Below are 21,948 nucleotides of genomic sequence, written 5' to 3'. Positions count from 1 at the left end.
AATCAGCAGGAACAGGACAGATATAGGATGAAGCATTTATCTCTGTGGGACAAATAACTACGTGCACTGGAGCGATGGGCACTGGAGCTGAGTCACACTTGAGCTGGAAATAAATCAGCTTCAGACTTGACTTGGACTCATTATATAATGACTTATGTGTGGCTATAAAGCCAGATGCATCAGCTGCAGGTTGATTTTTACTTTCAAGAGTCTTTGCTTACAAGCAAACTTGAGATTTGACAAGTTAGCTGGGATTATTGGTTTGGCTAAAAATGACCATGATTCAGTCCACTGCTCCACCACTCAGGGAGTGAAAGTCTCTGAAACGCCTGCTAATAGTGTCCCTGTCGAATTGTTTTCAATCGACAACCAGAACATTTCTCATTAACTGCGCAGTGAATACATGAATGAAATACACACTCACTGAAACAGAGGGAGACAAAACTGACAGATTTGTATCCAATTTTTGGTAAATGGGAATTTCTACTGATTTAGGTAATAAGTAATTAACACACACACACACACAATACTTGAGCTGGATTTAGGGGAACAATGCTCCACAAATGCTGAAAATCAACTCACATGACGAACATACAAGCTCAATGTGAACCCCAGAATACCCATAAAAAGAAAAATACCCGACATTTAATAAAGCACAACGGCAAATACAGCCGTTCTCTTACCCAGCAGGCATCAGTGAAGGTTTGTTTATGAGACTTTCATTATCAAATGATCATTTCCATTATGAAACTCATTTTGACAAAAAAAAAAAAAAAATTGTGTATCGAGTCAACCTAATCACCAGCAACAAAGGAAAGCCAGGGTTCACAGAAGAATGGTCAGTTGTGTGTAGTGTTGAACCACATTCAAATTCAGGCCATCTATGCTTCATTTACACATAAATTCAAAACATTTATTAGTTGACACCTTAAATAATGGACAATAAAAAAAAACAATACACAAATAAGAGAGTGAACTCTGAGTTGGAGCCGGTTAGAATCTTGACAACCAACAATGTGAGCAAAGATAAACTGGAGCTGAAGAAACTCACAATACAGGTACATTTACATGCTGTTTATTGAGCAGCTAATTCGTTATCTAGCCTGCAAACTAATGTTAAGCAGTGCATCTTTCCCACTGAATGTCTGTTTGGATGTTTGTTCATCAGGAAAGCTAATGTGAGTTGATGTTAAGAGTCAGTGGCCCTGGCTGTCCGCTCTGTCTATGACAGAACACTGACATTATTGATTTCTGCCAGATTTGATTGGCTGTTGCAAAGTAAGGTCTCCGCCTACACAGAAGGCCATGGGTGCACTACAGACAGGTTTCCTGGAGATGCATTCAGTGAGCCGTGCACAGGCAGGGGGCAGAAAATGACCCAAAATAACTGAGAGTTAATGAGGAGGTCAACATGAAAAGTTGTTTTTAAACCTAAAACTTCATAAATGTTGAGAGAGTTGTGAGAGGAAACTTTTCATTATCCCAAGGACACTTGTCTGTCAGATCACAGAGCTGTTTGGGTGACAGCTGACTGACAAGCAGACTGATGGATTTAAACAGGTGCACAGAGTCTCTTCACAGGATTCTGTGTGGCTGATCAATAATACTGAGCAAATTTTTATTGACAGTTTGTCTGGAGTGAATCTCTAACTCTTTACACTGCAGTCATCTCTAATATGAGTTATTGTATTAATGTAGAACATCTGACATATATCCTGCGTCTTGTTAGTGTTTTGGACACACTAACTTTGTGTATATCCTCATTTAGTCTTAACTCTGCTACTAGCGGCTGTTTCACACTGGAGCTGGTCATGTTGCGTGTGGCTAAAAAAAACAAAAACAGGTATCTAATGCAAGTATATGTGTCACATACAAACTCTATATTTTTTTCTTTCTTAAAATGAGATTACAGCACAAGTGATTTACCAATTTCCTAAGCAGCCATGTATTTGTAGCAGACAAAAATATTGCATTTAACTTAAAGGTCAGCTGACTTTTAAAGTGCAACTGACAATTTCTAAATAAACTCAGTCTGCTGACAAAGACTTTACTTACAGTAAATATAATATGTTTGTACTGTAAATTGACTTTTGGTCTGAAAGGATCCCTATACTCTGTTCTGCGCAGAAAACTGGGGGTAACCTGGGTTTAGGTTTACACCCTCCACTGTGCACCTGCTGGAAGATTCAACACCAGGCTATGATCATTATGCTATTTCTACTAACATCAAGGAAGAGGAAAAAAAAAAAAAAAAAAAAAAGAGTACAACCTAAATGTTACTTCAAGTGAAAAAAGCAGCATCAGAATCAGAGAATAAAACAGACTGACCGCTTGAAGGAGTCTGGTACTACAGATTACAGTCAGATGGCAGCGCAGGCATGGTGATGACGCACAAGGCATTAATCTCAGTCATAGGTAGCCCCGATACGAGCCGTTCACACTCCTCTCACAAGTCTGGGAATTTCATGCTCCTGTACTTATCGGCAAACACACCGGTTTACACGTTTAACCAACAGTCACGACACCGTGGTAATTCTGCTACAGCAACTCTGCAAAACATTATTACATTAATATGTTGTTTTGAAGTTGATATTGTTATATTCAGGTAATTGTGGCATTTGTTAAAATAATGCACAATTTAAAGTTTGCATCTTATTGTTATACAGCGGTGTTTGATACAGTTCATGTATGCCGAATTGAGGATTGATTCCTAAACGTTTAATTAGCCTGTTCGATCAAACTGTAATTTAGAGTCTGTGTAAGTGAATTTTAAAAGTTCAGATTTTTTTGAATGGAGTTTGGGGGGCGGATGCTCTGCACGAGGGCATCGCGAGTCAGGTGTAAGGTGTTGGCTGCAAATGCAGCAAAGCTACAGAACGTGAAGTGTTTTTCTGACGTTCAGCGAGCAAGGTGCACCTCCAATTTAATGTTGCCTACACAGGACACGCACGTTTTCCGCTCATAAATAATCCAGTCAAGGACATGACATCGATACTGTCGACCAAGAGGTGCGTCAAGCTACCCACACTTATACAACAGGAGACCGGAATTAGAAGCCATCCGATTTCAAAATAAAATCAAAAGCATGACTTTTGAAAGCAAGCTTATTAGAGCGCAGACGTCCACAAAGCGAGAGAGAAAAACACAATATTCAACCTCAATGAATGTATAACAAAATCATTTAGATAATTTTTACGTCATTAATCTGCCATTATGACTAATTTGTTTAATATTTACTGCCTCGCTTTTTCTCTATTTTTTTTTTTAAGTAATATAATGGCTTAATGAGGATTTTACTTCGAAAGCGCTAAAAGGAAGTTATCCTTTTTAGTTGCTACTTGGACAAATATCGCTAAATATTATTCATTTTGGCTTAATTCTGACTAGACAAGCATTAACTAAGTATGCTGGCATCGTACAAAATATATATACGTAATGACAAAAATAATTTTAATCTAAATTACGCACTTTGGTATTGAGCAACAAAGCTAGGAGGGATGAAAGCATAGCCACACACAACTGACTTCCATCAGTATAACGTTGCAAAATGTTTGCTAGCTTTAGCAAGCCGTTAGCAACCAAGTTCCCACAACCTTTCATCTCTTTGTTTTCACATTTCTGACACAGAGGTTTACAACAAAGACAACAGGCTTACCTTTTGCCTCACAGTCAGCACAGTACTTGTTGTCTTCTTCTCTCAGCAGTTTAGACAGAATGGCCTGATGCTGCTCATTCAGTTTCTGGGCTTTTTCTCTCTCCGACCGCGTCGTCATCTTGCTAAAGTTTGGACGTTAGTCCTGCTTGTGTAGAGCCGATACAATCCACGGAGTTCTCAGCTTGTATTAAAAAGGGTGGGACATCCCCCTGTAGCCGCACTAGACCGTGTGTATTCAGTTAGCTTGCAACCTGCTAGCAAGGTAATATGGATCCAAGGCAACATCATCCCCGCTGCCTTCAAGACTGTCGGAATTTTACGGCTGCACAGGAATCAGAATCTTACTAACCAAATATCTATGGTTCATACAAGGAATTATGATACAATAAATATAATAATATACATACATACGTATATATTTATTTGTTCTATGATGTATCTTATAAAATGCGCTGTTCAAATGGAGTTTGTTATAATTAACATTAGCTCCTGCTGGCCTGGGTGGGGAACTTCTACACGTGCGTAACTGAAATGATTGCTGTGAGCAGGGACGAGATTGTGAAAATGGTTGTAATGATTATTAGTAACTGCAACTGCAGTTTCTTGTAAATTATGATTTAATTAAATATTTTTGTCAAAAATATCACTCTGTGCAGGTTTAAGAAGCAGAATCTTTTTGTAAAGTCTTGGACTGATCAGTTTTCTGTTGCAGTGTCTGCATCTAAACCTAAAGTCACTTAACAAGCCAGTAAGTTCTGTTACACACCAGTACAGACAGCAGTGATGGAGGCTTCTGTCACACACACACACACACACACACACACACACACACACACACACACACACACACACAGGTGTGATGGAGGCTCTTTGCACACAGTCCTGATGCAGTTGTCTCACACACAGTCTGCCCATGTGAAACATCTGTCACCTGCCACAAGTGTATGAGGTCCACTCGCCGAACTCTCCAAGACCAGCGTCCCAAGTACTTGTGACATCTATTCATGACAGACATCAGTGATTTTTCCGTGAACCCATATGCAAAATCTCACTGCCATTTGGCAAATTTCCCTGAAAAAGGGAAAAGGTTTTTGGCTTTGTTGCAGACTGGGACTGAGACTGGTCACAAAGAGGTTTTCCTCATGGGTCAGAGAGGGTTGAAAAATCTTGTCTCCAAAGTCCTTAAAATGAAGAGTGCACCTAAACTCATGTTTGTTAGTTTCCAGTCTTTTCTGCCATCTCCTGTTTTGATTTCAGAGTACTCACTTCTTGTCTCGTTCCAGATAACTTACCTTCGTGCCCTTTTGTGTCTTGTGCAATTACCTGCCCCACCCTGATGTGTTTCACCTGATTCTCATTGTCTCAGGTCCTCATGTCTAGTGTTCCAGCAGCTTTCTCTTTGTTTTCCCACTGATTTGATCACTTTCTTGTATTTTTACTTGTATTTTCACTTTCTTGTATTATAGTTACATACATTAAGCGCCTTTTAATACCTGCCCCTTGACTGGATATTATAATTATACTAGTTCTGAACACATATGGTGCAATCATCATTTCAGTTAATTAATTGCAGAGTTGTGAATGGCAGCTGCCATTCACTCAGTGGGGGGAAGCCGTGTCATCTTAACATGAAGGAGCTGTTGGCGCAGGTGCAATCATGCAGTCATAAAAATGCAAGAGCTACATCCTTGTTTCTGCTAATAAGCATGATTCTCACCCATCCCATCAACTGTCATCAATATATTTGTAGTATTTTTGCAGCCATAATAAGACCTTACATTATTTCTCCAGCAACCTCAGTTTCTCCTCACATTTTCTTCTGGTTTTCAGCCTCTGTTTCTCCAGCTCCAAGGTCCAAGTTGTAAATAAGTGTTATGATATTCTGCTCTGTTTTCATCATCATCATAATAATGATAATCAATGACAGTGATTTGCCTGAAGAGGTAAAGTTTAACAGGGCATGGACAGAAACGGACGTTTTAACAAGCCAGAAATGTCAGCATCAGGCCAAGTAATCACTGAATAATAGTCAGTACCTGCAACCTTATCAACCCCACTCTGACGTGTCGGGTGTTCAGAAAATACGATTAACCCTTAAAATAGCATCATGTGAAATGAGTCTGGTTCTACGGAAGGCTTTAAAGGGCAGTACACCCTCAGTCTGCAGGATTATCAATTTTTAAACTTCACCCTCGTTTTTTTTGCATGCAATCACACAAAGAACGGGGGTTGACATTGACCTCCTGTGTAATGTCCTGAACAACATCATGGCATAATTAAAAAATGGTTAGAAATGGTAGCGTTCTCACTTTGGTTGCATGAAAAATTTTACTGTATCACCTTTAATATTGACAGACAGCAGGACCAACAGCAAAGAGACAGCTGTAAAGTGTTAGACACTGACATGGCACAGGCAAGGTAGCAGATATTCCTAAACAGAAAAACACAACAGAAAGTAAAGCACATTTCTAAAAAGGGGTTATCGGGAACATTGGCAGAAGGATTCATTTAAAAAGTGTATCATAGCAATAAAAAATTTTAACACTGAGGGAAAGTGTTAAAAGGAGAAAGTACAAATAATACAAAAGTTAAAACAATTACAATAAATTAATATCAAATATATATATGTATATGTAAATATATATAAGGAAGGTACCACATTGAATGTAATCACAGGTGATTGTACCAGGTAAACTCAACAAAACCTAGTCACAAAACTCAGCTTCAGGTTAATAGAGCAGTTGTCAGCTTAGAAAAGTCATCTGTTAAATCTCAAATGATGATGTTGAGTAAGACATTTTCAAACATACTAGTTTACTTTATCTTTAAAGCAGACAGTTTCAACACACATACCATGATCCAAAACTAAAGCAGCATCACCACATCATAATGAGCATCTCAGAAATCAGGTGAAAGCAACATGAATGAAATTCACTTCACATACATGAAGATCTTTCACCTCTTAGTGGTCTTCATTTTAAAATACAGTAGAACATCACGAGACTGAGTAATGGACTGATCTCATCACCAGTTGTTCCATATGAATGTTACACAATGGCACAAATAAATAGGAAATATTACCACTGATATCATTCAGAAATGTCGGCCAAAATAATAAGTGTTTCATATGGACACAAAAGCTCTGAGATGCAATCCAATTTTTTTTTTTTTTTTTTTTTTAACTTCTGAACGGTCATATTAATGCTCATCACCACTAGAGGACAGCACATGCCCATTCCGTCAGTAAAGTCCTGTATCCTGAAAGGGAGACTTTCTGCTTAACTACTAGAAATTTGGCACAGCTTCCCTGTCAAACCGCATGCCATATTGTATGGACATCGACTATGGCAGGTACAAGTCTGGTCTTAGAGTTTGTAACCCTAGATTAAGGAAAAGCACCGGTCAGTTCTTTGGAGCAGTATCTCTTTTTTTTTTAAATCCCTCCAAGTAAACCATGATAGTGGCAATGTTCCCTTTAAAATGATCTAATAACCACAACTAATTTATCCCACTGACTGAATAAAGACAAGTCATCAGTGATCAGTCACTCTAAAATCTGGCCAGTAAGAGAGAAAGAGTTTGGAGGTTGAGGTGGTGAGATTTGTCGACTGTGACAAGGAGTTTGATGCACTGAACCATCATCTCAAGTCGTGCAAACAGTTGAAATACATGTTAAACTTCATGTAACTTCAGTTGAAGGTTAATATGGGGCAGGCCTTTGAAACACCACTGAGAATAATCCCTCTGAAATCAAAGGATGAATCCACAAAATGATGGCACATGGTATGATGTGAACTCATCATTCATTTTGGTCCAGTGTTAGTGTGTAAACATTTAGATGAAGCTTTGAGTTTTGTCAAGTCAAACCCTTGTGGATTTGTAGGGATTTCTTAAACAAAATCACCCTAATCTAGTGACCTCACTGACAACCATAAATCATATGTGTGTGTTCTTTAATAAATGGGAGACTGGAGTGTTTTCATGATGTCAAAAAAGTGTGCTTACAGTACTTGCAAACTAATTTTCAATCAATTGTAATAATGGCCATGATTATGTCTTTAACAGTATCCCGTAAGTTAACTTCAACGCCTTCATTTAATGTGAAGGCGTACGTAGTTACGTAGTTACTACTCTGCTGTCTCAACAAAGCTGAACAGATTAGGTTCATTTCTGTCCTGCTTTTGACTGGGAGCTGTTTGTTTGCCTTGAATAAAAGTAGTGTCTTTTTGTTGAGTTTGTTACAGCTTCCAACAAACTCCAGTATCAAGTTAGCTGAACATGTCTTAGTCTAAACACCTGATATTAACATTAGCTAAACAAACACTAGCTAAGAAATAAGAGCATTAGTAAGAGCTAACGGAGGGCTGCGTATTAGCATTGCTTTAGCTGGCTAATTAGCAAACAAAACTCAAAACAAGATAGCTATTTTTCAGACTCCTTGGTACATAAATCTAACTTTTGAGGTCTTGCTGAGCCAGATGGGTGTTGAGAGTGTAGCCGTTATTAGTACAGAGACTCCAGGAGCAGATTTGTAAATGGACCACTGTCATTACAAAATTAGAAAAACATGCTTGTAAAATGCTGATGATGATGAGCTGAGAAATGAAGGCACCTTATCCTGTTTGCATTTGGCTATTTATGAGGGGGGTTTTTTCCCATGAGAGAGATTTAAAGCGCCACAGCTATGTAAATAACCTAATGTTCTGTTTACTTATTAGTCCAGATTAGTCTGAGATGTCATTTGGTTTTCCCACAGGTCCATAATGGCAATGCATGCATGTATACATACTATTTCAAATGGTATAGCACTAAAAAATTTTTACCACACTGGGCCAGCTGGGTCACTAGGGACACCGGGTCAACATGTTGCATGAGGCTTGTCTGAAAAATAGGCCACATTCTTAACCTTTCATTTGAAGGGTTAATGTTTGACATTGCCTGCTGATGGTCAGCAAACACAAGCCTGGGCACCTCCTGTAAACATCTCTCTCTGGATTGTGACAACTATGTTAAACCTGGGACAAAAGTTCCTACTTCAATCTGAGACAGAATTTCGTTTCCAATAGCTGATGTGAAGTGACTAAACAAGCTTCCTGAACATGTAATTAAGCTATGACAGACACTTGTAAACATCTGTTAGACACTTTGACTGGTCAGATTTTGGCAAATAGTTAGTGTTCTACAGTTACTGTTGATCACTGTATTTGCTGTCTCAAGATAAAGACAGAGAAATGCACTTAATCATGTTCTAACGTACAAACGTATGGCCATGGGCATCTCACACGGTACATGAGACAAATAACTATGACATTTATGGGAATGTTTTAGGGATGTTTTACACTTAGTGTGTTTCATTACTGTTTATCGTAAAATGTTTTAATCAAGATTAAAAAAAAAAATACCAAAAAATCTGCCTTGAGTGAAATTTTAAAAAATCTTTTTGCAATTATGAGGAAATGTTTTCAAAATTGATAATTTTCAAATGGATTATATCCTTATCTGCCTTAAAATACTTGGATGGAAACCCAACTATTGAGACATTAGCCCAAGAGACCAAATTTCAAAACAGCAGCAGGAAGTGCACTGTGGACAGTCAGTGCTCTAGACAGACTGTTACTATGGCAATTTTTTTTCCTCACAAGCAAAACCATCAGTGACCTCCTTTTTTTGACACTGAGTGAGAATGGTGTCCCTGTCAGCAGCAATGTCAGAAGTGTTGAAAGGTCAAAAGGTCACCAGAGAAAAAGTCTTGCTGAGTTCACAAGACAGACTCAATAGCTTCCGGCGTGGCCGCCAAGGCTTTGGTTTGGTGCATGACCAGTGGTGAAGTCTCCTCCTCCGCTTGGACGTTGGCCACCGCCTCCACCCGGACCTCCGCCAGCTCCCCTCCCTGCTGCTGCTCCTGCTGCTTCTTCATCTCCTGCTGGTTGATGTGATGGAGGATTCCAGCACCCAGAGCGTCACCCTCCACGTTCACCACAGTGGTGGTACGATCCCTGTATACAAAGTGCATTTAAGAGCAAGACAGCAAAGGTCAGTCTTCTTTTAGCAAACATCACATTACATGGTTAAAACTGATCCTGACAATAAGAGTTATCATCTTTCACCTGTTAAAATAATTTGGAGAAAGTGACTATTACTACAGTTCACCTTTACTCATGCCCCTATTTTTTCAGCTCCATTTTATTTATAATAATACCGGTAGTCTTTGAGTTCAAATGTACAGTATTTTCCCATTAGCAGTGTCAGAAGAAAGGACTGAAAAGAGCATAGAGTCCTCTTTATCAGCCCCTGCCAGCAAATACATGGAATGGCAACAAAACTGTTAGACGTCCTTCTGTTCAAGGCCAAGTGTCTTATCTTTTTTTTTTTTTTTTTTTTCAGTTTTTGGTCCAGAAACTGGAAAGCTTGTAAAGGCCACTGGAGTGAGTTCTGAAAGCCAGACTGTTGTTCCACATCTGACCTGTCTCAAAAAGCAGGAAAGCTCTTTCAGATGTAGAGATGTAGTTTAACCTTCTGTTATGTATGTTTGCTTTGTCACGATAAAAGCGCAGAGCTGAGGGGAAATTGCAACAAACTTATTTTTTCAGACTGTTTCCCTGTGCTTCCCGTCTGTCGACCCTCCTGTTAGGAAACCCTGATCTAGTTTTGCTTACTGTAATGTTGGCAGTGTGTGTGTGCATAGCTGTGTGTTGTAGCTTTGTGTGTTTTCAAATATGAGAATCAGTGGGTTCACAGGCTTTACTCACACAATCCAGTCAACGGCCAGCATGAGGGACAGGTCGTTTGTTGGCAGGCCTATGGCCTCCAGGATGATGGCGATGGTGATGATGCCACCGGCTGGGATGCCTGCTGCACCCACACTGGAGGCTGTGGCTGTCACGCTAGAAATGTTAATAAAACAAATACAATTAATGAAAACAAATGGCACTTCTACCAATTACAGAAAGTTGGCTGTTCTCACTTAACAGCTATGCTGACCAAAAGGAAGGGATCTTTTTTATCATCCCCAGGACTCACAGGATGGTGAAGATCTGCCCAGCGTTCAGCTCAGTGTTGTTGAGCTGAGCGATGAAGACGGCAGCGATGCACTGGAAAATGGCCGCCCCATCCATGTTAACCGTGGCTCCGATGGGGAGGATGAAGCGGCTGATTCGTTTGTCCACACCGTTATTCTCCTCAACACACTTTATCATAGAGGGAAGAGTTGCTGAACTGGTGAGTGAAAGCGAGAGATGCAGAACACAGAGTTAATTTCTTGCGTGTCAGGCACTCAAGTGAAACTAATGCCCCAAATCACTGCATGCCATCTAATGTTCATATTTTAATTACATGGTGTGGACTCTAAACAAAACATGATTCAGATTTCAAGTCATTCAAGTCATTTTCACCCCTTGCAAATATGTGAGAACATGTGTATAGAAAATATATGTTTTTACAGTTTTCATGTGGCACTGCACATCTGACCAAATTTCTTGACATCATCACGAAAATGTGGTAAAACAAAATCCAATTAATGAACAGAAATTTATGTTAAAAATATTCAAAATTTTAACTGTGGCTGTAATCTGCTGTGTGTCGCTTCTGAACGGGTTCAATAAATTATTTCATTTGGTTGTTCATGAACTCAGCATTCCGTCTGTTCACCCTGAACCCTGTTCTGTGACAGTATACCTGGAGCAGGTGGCGAAGGCCGTGGTGAAGGGCGTGATGAGGCCTGACAGGAAACTGAAGGGGTTCTTGCGTGTGATGCCGAAGTAGATAAGAGGCAGGACGATGCCCCCGTGGATAACGTGGCCCAGGATCGAAGCAAAGATGTATTTTCCAAGACTAGTGACCAGAAGAACCACATCTTCCATCTCCACAATCTTACTGCCCACCAGGAACATGATGCCAAAAGGGATATACCTGAGAGATACAACAGAGTGCAGAAAGAAAAATGGTTGTTTTTTATTTTTTATTTTTTAGACCTGATGCCATCCAAATATACCACTACTGTAAAATCCCAGATGCAGCCAGCTCTACTCACCACATGATCCAGGACACCAGCACCATGGTTGCCTCATTGAAAGCATTGAAGAAACGAATGAGTTCCTCCCCCTCGTCTCCCAGCTTTCTCAGCGCCACACCAAACACCATGGCAAATAAAACCAGACCCAGGATGTTCATGCCATCGCTTTCTGTCCCAATAGGAACCTAAAACACACAGCAGAGGGACACTGTATGAGACCAAACATAAGTGAAAAGACTGTGGAGGGAAAACAGAGAGGATGCTGGCGCTTAGCAGGTTTAGCAGCACGTTTACCATCATAGTTAATATGCTCAGATTTGTTCATTAAAACAATATACAGCTGTGGCTGGTTGAAATGTCATTTGTTGGTGATTGTGAATGTCTGTACAGAACAACCCTTCTATTAGTTGCTGAAGTATTTCAGGATTAACGTAGTGGATCAATGGGACTAAAACATGAGCCACACGGCCTGCTGATCAAACTCTAAACAAGACTGGTTTTCTTAGGTCATGAAACTTTTTTATTCAACAGCTTAGACTGGCACCTCGTGTGTTGCCTTTCATTATGGACATGTAAGCTTGTCAAACAATAGTGCTGATATAATCCGTAGTAGTTTATACGACACCTCTTGCTACATAGTGTGCGTGCGTGGGCGCGTAGGTCCGGGGCCAGTTGGAGGATTCAGTGAACTGGATGATGGATAACGAATAAGGACAAGGACAAATCCTGAGCTCAATCCTCTCCCATTGTCCTGAGCTCTCCCACAGCTCCATAAGCTTCATCCCCTGGCACTCGGGGGACTGTCCACCATGACCCACGACAGACAAATACCATGGAATGATGCCAAGATCAGATCCCCCAACTGTCCCCCTATACCAGGTCAATGGGGGCAAGCCATAGCCACTGGGGAAAAATACTAGGATTTAGACGATTATAACTGTATGTTTAGAATTTAGAATATTAGATAATCTTATATCGAAACCTCTGATTGATTTAAAAACCTGGATTCATTTTAAAAGGTAAAAACAGCTAAAAAGCCACAAATATAAAAAAAGTATTTTGTCCACAACAACATTTTTGTTTTGTTACTACATGTACCAAGCACAGTGCTAATTTGGACATCTGCAGTGGGCCCTCTACCAGGTTGTGTTTGTTCCCTGTTCAAACCAACACATCTTCCTCACAGGTCCAATGGACAGCTGCTGGGTCAAGGTGATCTGTCCAATGGCCAACACTTGTGACTGACTGAAAGCTCTTATAATTAGGTGAAGTGTAGACCAGAGTCCAACCAAGTTAAACCAGATGTAAAAACCATAACTTTAGCTCTGTTACAGGTAATATCTTGTTAAAGTTACAGCCGAAAAATCTCTCAACAAGAGGTGACTACTTAAAATTTTACAACAAAGACTGACACTGTTTCTAAAATGATTGTCCAGAGAAAGTTTGACTCAGCTACGATTTCTGAAGAACACAGCAGGGATACTAAAGCTGTGAACCTGTTCCAAATGACCAATGAGGATGATGACACATCCTGACACACACTGTTGGAGAGTATTTCCTCAAAGGCAGTCATGACATTGCGCTCATTCACACAATAAGTTGTGTTAGGAATTGTCAGTTTCAGAAAGTTACAAAAACGGTGAAGGGATTTCTTGATTGGCAACTACAGTGAGGAGGAAAGATTACAGCACCCAGTAACCGTTTCAAGGTATGTGTGATGTGAATACTGAATTACAGTGATGGTGCTGAATAAGCTTAAATTGCTTTTTGCTGATGAACACAGAATGTAAACAAAACTGTGTTTGATTATGATGAACTCTAAAGGCTACGTGAGATCTCATCTGCTGGTATTTGCTCTTTGTGTGTTTGCAGAGTAACAGAGCAGATAAAAGCCTTTTTTACAGTAATGGACAGTTTCTCTTTCCATTTGCTCTGTAACCCTTTACTTTCACTGCTTTAAAAATCAGCTGATCTATTTAAACTCAGAATGTACTGTCATAAATTGATAGGGATTAGTATGTCAGTATGTTAGAAATTGCTCATGAAACCCAAACATTTGCTTGTGGTTATTTGGTGCCAGTGTTTCTGAATAACTGAGACATTTTTAACCATTAAATGAAGAAGAGTTACCATTTAAACAGAAGTTTAGAAAACAAGCAGAACCTGATTTATAATGATGTAATAAGACAAACTAATCCTATTTTAACAGTTGGCATGAACCTTAAACCCATGCTCCCTAAAACAAGTCATCCCCTAGTATCTCACATAGTGAGTTTGCACCCACAGGTGACTCACACACAAACACAAAAAACTGCTCAAAGCAAACATGTTCTCCCCTGATCAACAAATCAACAGTGACTGAACCACCTGCTTTAAATGTCACAGTGATAACTGTTTGACTCACGCAGACACAGATGGGAACACTTTTCCTTTCACAGGTGCAACGTTTAACATTTTGCACATGTAACATAAAGTGTGTGTGTGTGTGTGTGAATGTGTCTATAGTTGTGTTACACATGGGGTGTTTGTACCTTTTGATAGAGGGTGGTCCCATTGGTGTCGTTGCCCACAGCAACCATCTTGTAGTCAGTGGCGTACTGAAACATAAAGGAAAGGAAAGCTTGTTGTAGTTAATGTTGTTTGATGCTGTTTGTTCACAGATCAGAACAGTTATAGTGCTGATATGTGTAGCTATGGTGTGCAGAGGATAGATCTTTAGCACTTGTTACAGTTTGTTTACTGGTAATCAGATGGAGAAATGAGTAGTGCTAATAAAAAACATAGTGATAAATTCAGCAACATCCTGGTACCTGAGCCTCAATCAGAAACCTGGACAATGTTATGGATGCAGGGGGATGAATAACAAGGAGACTGTGCCATGCAATATGCCAAAAATGATGAAGCAATGAGTTTAACCCAGAGTGAGATGAAAAGATCAATATCAATCTTAGGCCAATGTGTGGAGCTGGAGCTGGGAGGCAGTTAGCTTAGCATAATGACTGGAAGCAGGGGGGAAACCACAAAAGCACGTCTAACAAAAGTTAGAGGCCTAAGGTCTTACCTCATAATTATCTGATAAAATATGAGAACGCTATCTCACAATAGTGTGATCATGTCCCTGTGTTTTATGAGAGTCAGCTCTGGTAATTATGAGTCAGGTTAAGGTGGTTCTGAGTCATCGCTATTTGAGAAGACAGAGGCATGATAACGCTACCAGATTTAATTCTCTTTTATTCCTTCCTTGGTTAGAGACAGTAGAAAATGTTAATGTCACTGAGTAACACAGATGGTGTTTTTATTATGATTATTATTATTATTGTTAATGTGGAACTCTGCACCTTGAGTAAATAACCAGTCAGATGTCCTGAAGAGTGACAATGTAATGTCATTATGTGTGATGAGGATGATGGACTTGAAAAAATACAATACCATCTTGTTGCTTGAGAGTTTATGTATTAAACACTAATGGTGACTGTGATAAGTAGAACAATTGTGTCAACACTGTGCAGACGTCTAACGTCCTTCAGGTTGTTCAGGCAGACAGAGCTCTGATCTCTGTTTGTTCAGCAGAAGCTAAACCACTAAATGATGCTTCACAGGCACAAAGTCATTCATCTGAAAAGCATCCAGCTATCAGAAATTCTATGGTACCATTTGATAAGAGCATGCAATAAAGTATGATAAAATGTGTGGCACTGACCATATAGACAGGTCACAGAGTCTGACGGGTCACAGAATATACTTTAGCACCTGTTATTTTAAAGCTGTGAGCTCTTTGCTGGAAAATATAAGATATGAGAGGAGTTATAATAAGAAGAAAATGTCTCTAATATTTGTTTTCTTTGGTGAATGTAATGCACTTCTGTAGGAAACAGCTAAACTGAAGTGTAAAAAAAAGAGAATTTGTGGTTTCAGAGGGAGTTAACATTGTGTAACATTGTCTTGATGGTTAGTGTTTTTCACCGAGAAATAGTTACACCCTGTTACTCCCACGTAAGGATCACAACATCTGTACAATGCATTGGTTACAGAGCTTCACAGCTGTTGGTATACATATTATTTTTTAACTTAGGACAGAACTAAACTAGCTTGGCTTCCTATTCCCCTGAATGTCAAACTCCTGTTTTAATTTATATCATTTAAACATATCAACAGTTAAATTTTTGTCACCATCAAGTGAAAACCTCAAGTCAAGGATAAAGGCTTTTTCTGACGGTTGACAACATTTTGTACAACATGCAATTATATTCCTAGAGGTCCACAGAAATCTTTGAGAATGCTTTTTCAAATTTTGTTAAGCAGGATTTTGAGTGTTAACAAATGATCATGGGCTGAAAATGACTGAAAACATGAAAATAACACTGCTTAAAAACAGTGTCTGTCTTTGCTCTTCTGAGGAATGCAGCATGTGTGTGAAGCTGGGGGCCAGGTTTTTCAGTCTTTCAGTCTTTCAGCTTTAGAGGAGACAACCAGTGCTGCAACAAAGCTGCGTCTCTCCCTCTCTGCTTTTCTTTAAACAGCCCTATAGGATAAAGGGGTTCCAACATCTATACAGATCTATATGGACCTCAAACAGACTTGGATGTGGAGAGACACACAGTGTGTGACTATAGTCAGAAAAGTGGGAAGACAGCCCTCCTCATAATCTAAATCTTTCTCTTCATTTGTTTAAATGTCTGTTTAAACATCTAGCTGCTTGTCATTTTGTGTAAATCTCCCCTCTCCTCTGCTTTCTTGGTTTAATCCACACTTGGACCCATTCCACAGGGGCTCTACCACTGTATAGGCCATTTGGGGAGGGGGGGGGGGGTGAATATTGAACTCCGTGACCTGACTGCTCTTTGAAACTCCACTTACTCTCCCTGTGAGATGTCACTAACTTGTTTGTGGGTTTATTATTCACTGGCCTTTTCTTAAGCGAGTTTAAGGCAGTTGGTTCACTTATGTGAGTGTGCATGTGTCTAAGTAAGTGTGTCTGTGTGTGTGTGTGTTCAAGTACGTGTATATTATCTTTTGTGTGTGTGTGCATAGCCATTTTGTACAGCACATCCCCAAATATTGAACTTTCCTGATCCTTATTTTAGCCTTAGCAGACACGATCAAAATTCTAGGAAGTGGAGCGGGCCGTGTTCGAAAGCAGCGAGGCGAGGTGGGTTGCTAGGCTGGCTGGAATGGAATGGTCTTGCCATGGTAACGGCTGGTAAGACACAAGGAAAAGAAGCATTTGGGCGAGCAGCGGAGAGCAGCCGGTCTCTGTTCTGAACGTCTCCTCATTAAGAGGCATTATGAGGCTCTCAGCGCTACAGCCTGTAAATGATCATGGAGTGGCGTCCGCGTGCTTAGTGAAATAAATTCTGATGAACAATCCACACAAGACAGGTGGTAAGGACAGACAGACAAAAAGCAGCCATAAAAAGAGGACTTGATGAAAAAGTGAGGACCCCGCGGTGTGGTGAGGTGAGGTGCTGGGACTCACAGAACGGAAAGCAGCAGCCACCAAGTTTGCTGGGAATAAATTCCTGATAAAAAAAAAGAGAAAAACATGTTAGAGCCACAGAAAACCAAACAGCTATCCTATGCAGTTTTTCCTCTTTGATTTCATGTAATTGACCAAAGATTCTGTTAATATTAAAGCCTGCAGTTTGTTTTAAAAAAAACAACAACACAATCAAACATTGACTGAACACTAGCCACAAATTTCGACAGGTCCTCCAAAACCAAGTGGTTAACCCATCTGAACAGTAAATTGTTCACAGGATTGGTTTGTCATCACACACTCTGCACTTTGGCTCTTTTCCCAGGGTCTTCCGCAAAGTCCTCTGCTCCCTAAATTCCCTGACAGTGCAGTTGCAGTGCTGCTGTCTGGTTCATCTTTTATTAAAACAAATCAGAAAAGTCTTTACTGGGATTAGATATTCCTTCAGGTTTCACAGTATTCATTCACTTACACTTTCCCTTTATCTGACATTCAAACTGAACATGACAGTTTATTAGTTTGTCTTACAGCTAAGGGTGTTTTTGGGCTCGTCCTCATTTAGGTTTAGAGGTAAGGCTTATTTTAATTACAAGTTACCATCTTGAGGTTTAGGTTGGTGGAGTGCAAATTAATGATCAAAAACAAGACAAAGTTCTATAGTAGGAGGGTGTACAGGGAATAGGCTGCTGTTTCCATGTATGTTCTGCTCAACATTTGCTTAAAGGTCACACTGACAGCACAGATAGAGACAAGGCTCCAGAGCTGCAGAGACTGTGGATCTGTTCATCTAAGTGACCATATTATAGGAGATGCACTTTTGTATAAAACTTAAGGCTGTTATGTATGTTATGTGATATAAGTCATGTTATATTACAAATGTTGTTAAAGTTTTCATTTTCAAAATTCAGCCCTTGTTAGAGCAGGAAAGACCTCACCAGTGAACTGGTTCCCCTCACTAAAGAATGACTGAAACCCTTCTAACAAGGCCAGTTTGCTCCTGTTTTTGCTCCTGTATTCATGAGAGCCACAATCATGGAGAGGATGAAAATATTCAGCTTTGAAGGAAGGTGATTATCTTATAAACTGGACAGTTTGTTTTGGCACGTCGTCCTTTTTGTTACTACTAGAAATTGATTATAAAACCTTTTTCCTTGACAGTCTGCCTGCACAGGCACCGTGCTGAGTTTATTTTCTCTACTGTAAGTAAAGCATACAGGGATTACTGGAAGCCTGTAGGTCTGTTCCATGTATTACTGTGTGTTTGTTGTAACTTTATCCTCTCGGGTCACACTGTATTGTGCAAAGAAATACAGACTTTGCTCACATTTATTCCCATGGCCAGACCACAGCCAAGCAATTCAGTCCATAAACCGTTGACCCCCATCAACTCTGCCTTCAACCCAGAGCCAAATGCTGCTTCAGCTGTTAGATATGTTAGCTCCACTGACCACACTGGCTGGAAGCCACCTTATTTTCACTTAGTCATTTCTTTTCTTTCCTAATTACACTAAGAGATATCATTATTTTGGTTAAATACTTGTTGCTGCACAAGACTACATCAACTCTTCTTCCCTCCATGGAGGAGCTCAGGTTTCCTGCTGTCACATGATGGTGAGGTGAGGATCTGGATTAACCCTGGGAAACCAGAGCTGAGAACTGGCATATTTTTCCCATAGAGGTTCCCCAGAGCCCCACTGCCTCCTCTCTGTGGACTGATTTTTAAATCTCTGTTATGTAAAAACTTGATTTCTCAAACTTCATTCATGATCCTTTAAATTCAAGACATCAGAAATAAGGGTTATTCAGCTAAAGTGGTCTGGAGTGGTTCTGTCTTTTTGCAGACTCTTGGCCTTTTTAAGAGCTGTGTCAAACCGTTGTGGTGACTTTACTGCACAACTGTTTTTTTTGTTCACGTTTCCAAATTATGATTAATTCACCCAACGCAGAACCAGTTTACTAAACTTTTATCCAACTTTTTTTTTTTTTTACATTTTGTTTTAAAGTATGTAAAATGTCTGATGAGGCAGTGGTTTTGGGGGAAATTTGTGTTTGGGGAGTTTAAACCTTTCATTTGAGAGTTTGAGTTCAGTATACAGAACAGTATATATTTTATAGTTTTCCATTCTGTGTGAAGAAAAAATCTTATTGGCTCAAATCATAAAGTGCTCAGGTAACAGCTTTAAGAGAATGGAATCAATCCAACAGCTGCTGATGCATTTCACGCGAAACATGTCAACCTCATGGTGGCACCAGAGGAAAAATCAAAAGATCACCAAAGCCAGCAGGATACATCATCTGGGAACCATGAATGTCTGTACAAAATCTGCTGCCAGTCCATTAATGGCTGTTGAGATATTTCATTCCAGACCAAGCAGTGGACAAACAGACTCAACATTAATACTAATACACTCAGCTTCAGTCCAAATATAGCAACAGAAGACCAGGAATAAGAGAGCGTATTGGCTTTCAGATCTTATACTGGTCTAATCCGTCCTCAAATATTTTCAGCAACTGGTCACCAGTACAAAAATAAAGTCTAGCCACAGTGTAAGACTGAGAAATAAAAGCAGACTGTCCACCTGCTGTCATGATAAGGGAGAAACGCTAACAGATCCAGTTTGTACTACACAGTGCCACTGGGGGGTTATCCCTCCACCTCTTTGCCTCCCTTAAAATACACTCCACTCTTTCAACAGCTGTCAGCTTTCCCTCACACTGTGGGAACTTATTCTTAGGACTCCTCCTGTTTGGGTCACTGAAGGCCAGCACAGCACAGTTCACAAGATCTTGATGTGGTCTAAGTATTCACACCACTGTAAAACTACTTTGTTTCAAGTAAAGAGGCTTCATTCAAAGTCTCCCTTATGTAAAAGCACAGAGGTTTTGTCAGTAAAGGATTCAAAGGAAAAGAAATTTATTATAAAATACTTTGGATTATTATGACTGATTATACACCATACGTATCGACATATAAGCAACATTTTACTGTTGAGTTTGTCAAGTTGGTGCTAATTTGAACTACTTAACATCCTATTGTATAGTCTGATCTATAAAAATGTTCATTTATTTTCTGTTCACTCTTTGTACAGCTGTCAGATAAATGCAGTGGAGTAAAAGGTACAATACTTCCATCTGTAATGTGGACGAGTATCTGTGTAAAGTACCACTAAAAGGAGAAACAAGCACTTCAGAACTGTAATATACGTAACTACAGTATGTAAGTGAATGAAAACTGTTCCTGCAGGATGCTGGATAGGAGTGATGCAATAATGATGGTACGACCGTTCCTACAAAACCTAACTAAATAGCTGCAGCAGAGCCTGTGTGCATATAATTTAACTTGATGGTGAACTGCAAATCGAGGCAGTTTTAGGAGTTTCACAATACACTCATGGTTAACTTAGGAGGCAGGAATCACCTTCCACATCTGTATAATCTAGCTCCTGCATCGAGCCACTCATGTGTGTAACCGGTGTTACCACTGTGCCTGAAGCACCCTGTGCTTCTAATTCAACAGAGACCTACATGTCAGAGTTTAACTTTCCAGATTCTTATAAATGATTCCGGTCTTTCTACTGTACCTGGCCAGATCCAGAAACGAGTCAGCGGTCTCCTTGTTGCTGCTGACACTCTCCAGACCCAGGTTGTTGGTGTTCAGACCACCTGCGCCCACGCCGGGTTTAATGATGAAAGCCAGGGCCACCCCGATGCCTGAGGCGATCAACGTGGTGACCAGAAAGTAGGCGACTGCGATGCCCCCCAGTTTGCCCAGGGAGCGCGTGTCCAGGCTGGCGGCGCCGGAAACAAGGCTGCAGACGACCAGGGGCAGGATGATCATCTTCAGCATCCGGAGCAGCATCTCTCCGGGGAAGGCGAAGTAGGTCATCTGCGCCCTGGTCAGGTTCATGTTGCGGACCATCATGCCGAGCCCGACGCCCACCAGCACCCCTGACACCGTCATGATCACCAGCAGGTTCTTTCTCAGAAACTCCATCAGCTTCTCCAAGAAGCTCTTCTGCGCGCCTTTCTCCAGGATCCTGTCGGTGGAGGCCGAGCTGGGCATGGCGTGCCCGTTGATCTCGCTCTTTTTCTCCATCTTTTTTTTTTTTCTTTTCTTCTCTTCAGAGCAGCGTGGGAAGCTGAGACCGGCTACTGGCAGCGTGGGTCGGATGCACACATACGTTTGGTGCACGCACTCTGCTGCGTGAAGGCTGGTCCGGTGTGAAGGCTGGACGCAGAGCGGAGGGAGAGCCAATGGAGAATGAGCGACGACACAAAAAAAAGGCCAGTGGAACATGCGCACAAATGCCGGTACTCTGAGAGAGCAAATGATGCAAGAGCAGGGGAGATTGCCAGGGTCTCTGGCACTGTGGCACATTTCCCTCTGCTGAATAAAGAGCAGATGGGGTATATGATTATAATACTGGACGCAGAGGGCTTCCCAAAAACTGACCGCTCTTCTGATTGATCTCCTGTCTTTCACCATCTCAGTTACCAAAGTAAAAGAAAGACAAAGCTTCTCTCTCATACTGGATCCCCTCTCCTTCTCAAGACAATTTATTGAAAGGTTTATCTGGTCTCATCGTGCTTCTCTTTGTCCATAAAGGCGCCAGAATTGCCCCTGAATCAGCTCATATTATTTATTTTTCACATCCATCAAACATGCAAAGCAGGGGCTGAGTCTTTCTCAGCAGTTTGGGGTGATAATGGCATAGGACGTGATCCTTTCACAAAGCTGTCAGGCCTGTTTAATGCAGGCAGACAGGTCTGAACAGCATCCATGGCTGAAAATAAAATCAGACTGCA

The 21,948-nt window shown here is 40.5% G+C and overlaps 2 protein-coding genes across 4 annotated transcripts in view; both read right to left on the bottom strand.

The window, feature by feature from the left end:
* The window catches only part of smap1 (small ArfGAP 1), an 85,230-nt gene extending 81,351 nt beyond the window's left edge, over nucleotides 1–3,879 (bottom strand). For all 3 annotated transcript variants that reach the window (XM_041049041.1, XM_041049043.1, XM_041049042.1), the window contains exon 1: nucleotides 3,656–3,879. In XM_041049041.1, coding sequence (XP_040904975.1) covers nucleotides 3,656–3,773 — 118 coding nt within the window. In that variant the 5' untranslated portion in view covers nucleotides 3,774–3,879. The remainder of the gene's footprint in view (nucleotides 1–3,655) is intronic.
* Nucleotides 3,880–9,074: 5,195 nt separating this feature from the next.
* slc1a4 (solute carrier family 1 member 4) lies at nucleotides 9,075–21,320 on the bottom strand. The gene is made up of 8 exons (XM_041050607.1): nucleotides 20,724–21,320; nucleotides 17,143–17,185; nucleotides 14,198–14,263; nucleotides 11,685–11,851; nucleotides 11,330–11,563; nucleotides 10,676–10,870; nucleotides 10,405–10,539; nucleotides 9,075–9,651 (listed from the first exon to the last, which is right to left on the bottom strand). The coding sequence occupies exons 1-8, from the start codon at nucleotides 21,236–21,238 to the stop codon at nucleotides 9,414–9,416; spliced, it is 1,593 nt and encodes a 530-aa protein (XP_040906541.1). The 5' UTR covers nucleotides 21,239–21,320; the 3' UTR covers nucleotides 9,075–9,413.
* Between the last annotated feature and the right edge of the window lie 628 nt (nucleotides 21,321–21,948).

This window comes from Toxotes jaculatrix, chromosome 11 (genome assembly GCF_017976425.1).
Source record: "Toxotes jaculatrix isolate fToxJac2 chromosome 11, fToxJac2.pri, whole genome shotgun sequence".
Classification (NCBI taxonomy): domain Eukaryota; kingdom Metazoa; phylum Chordata; class Actinopteri; family Toxotidae; genus Toxotes; species Toxotes jaculatrix.
This window is presented reverse-complemented; position numbering and strand designations above follow the sequence as displayed.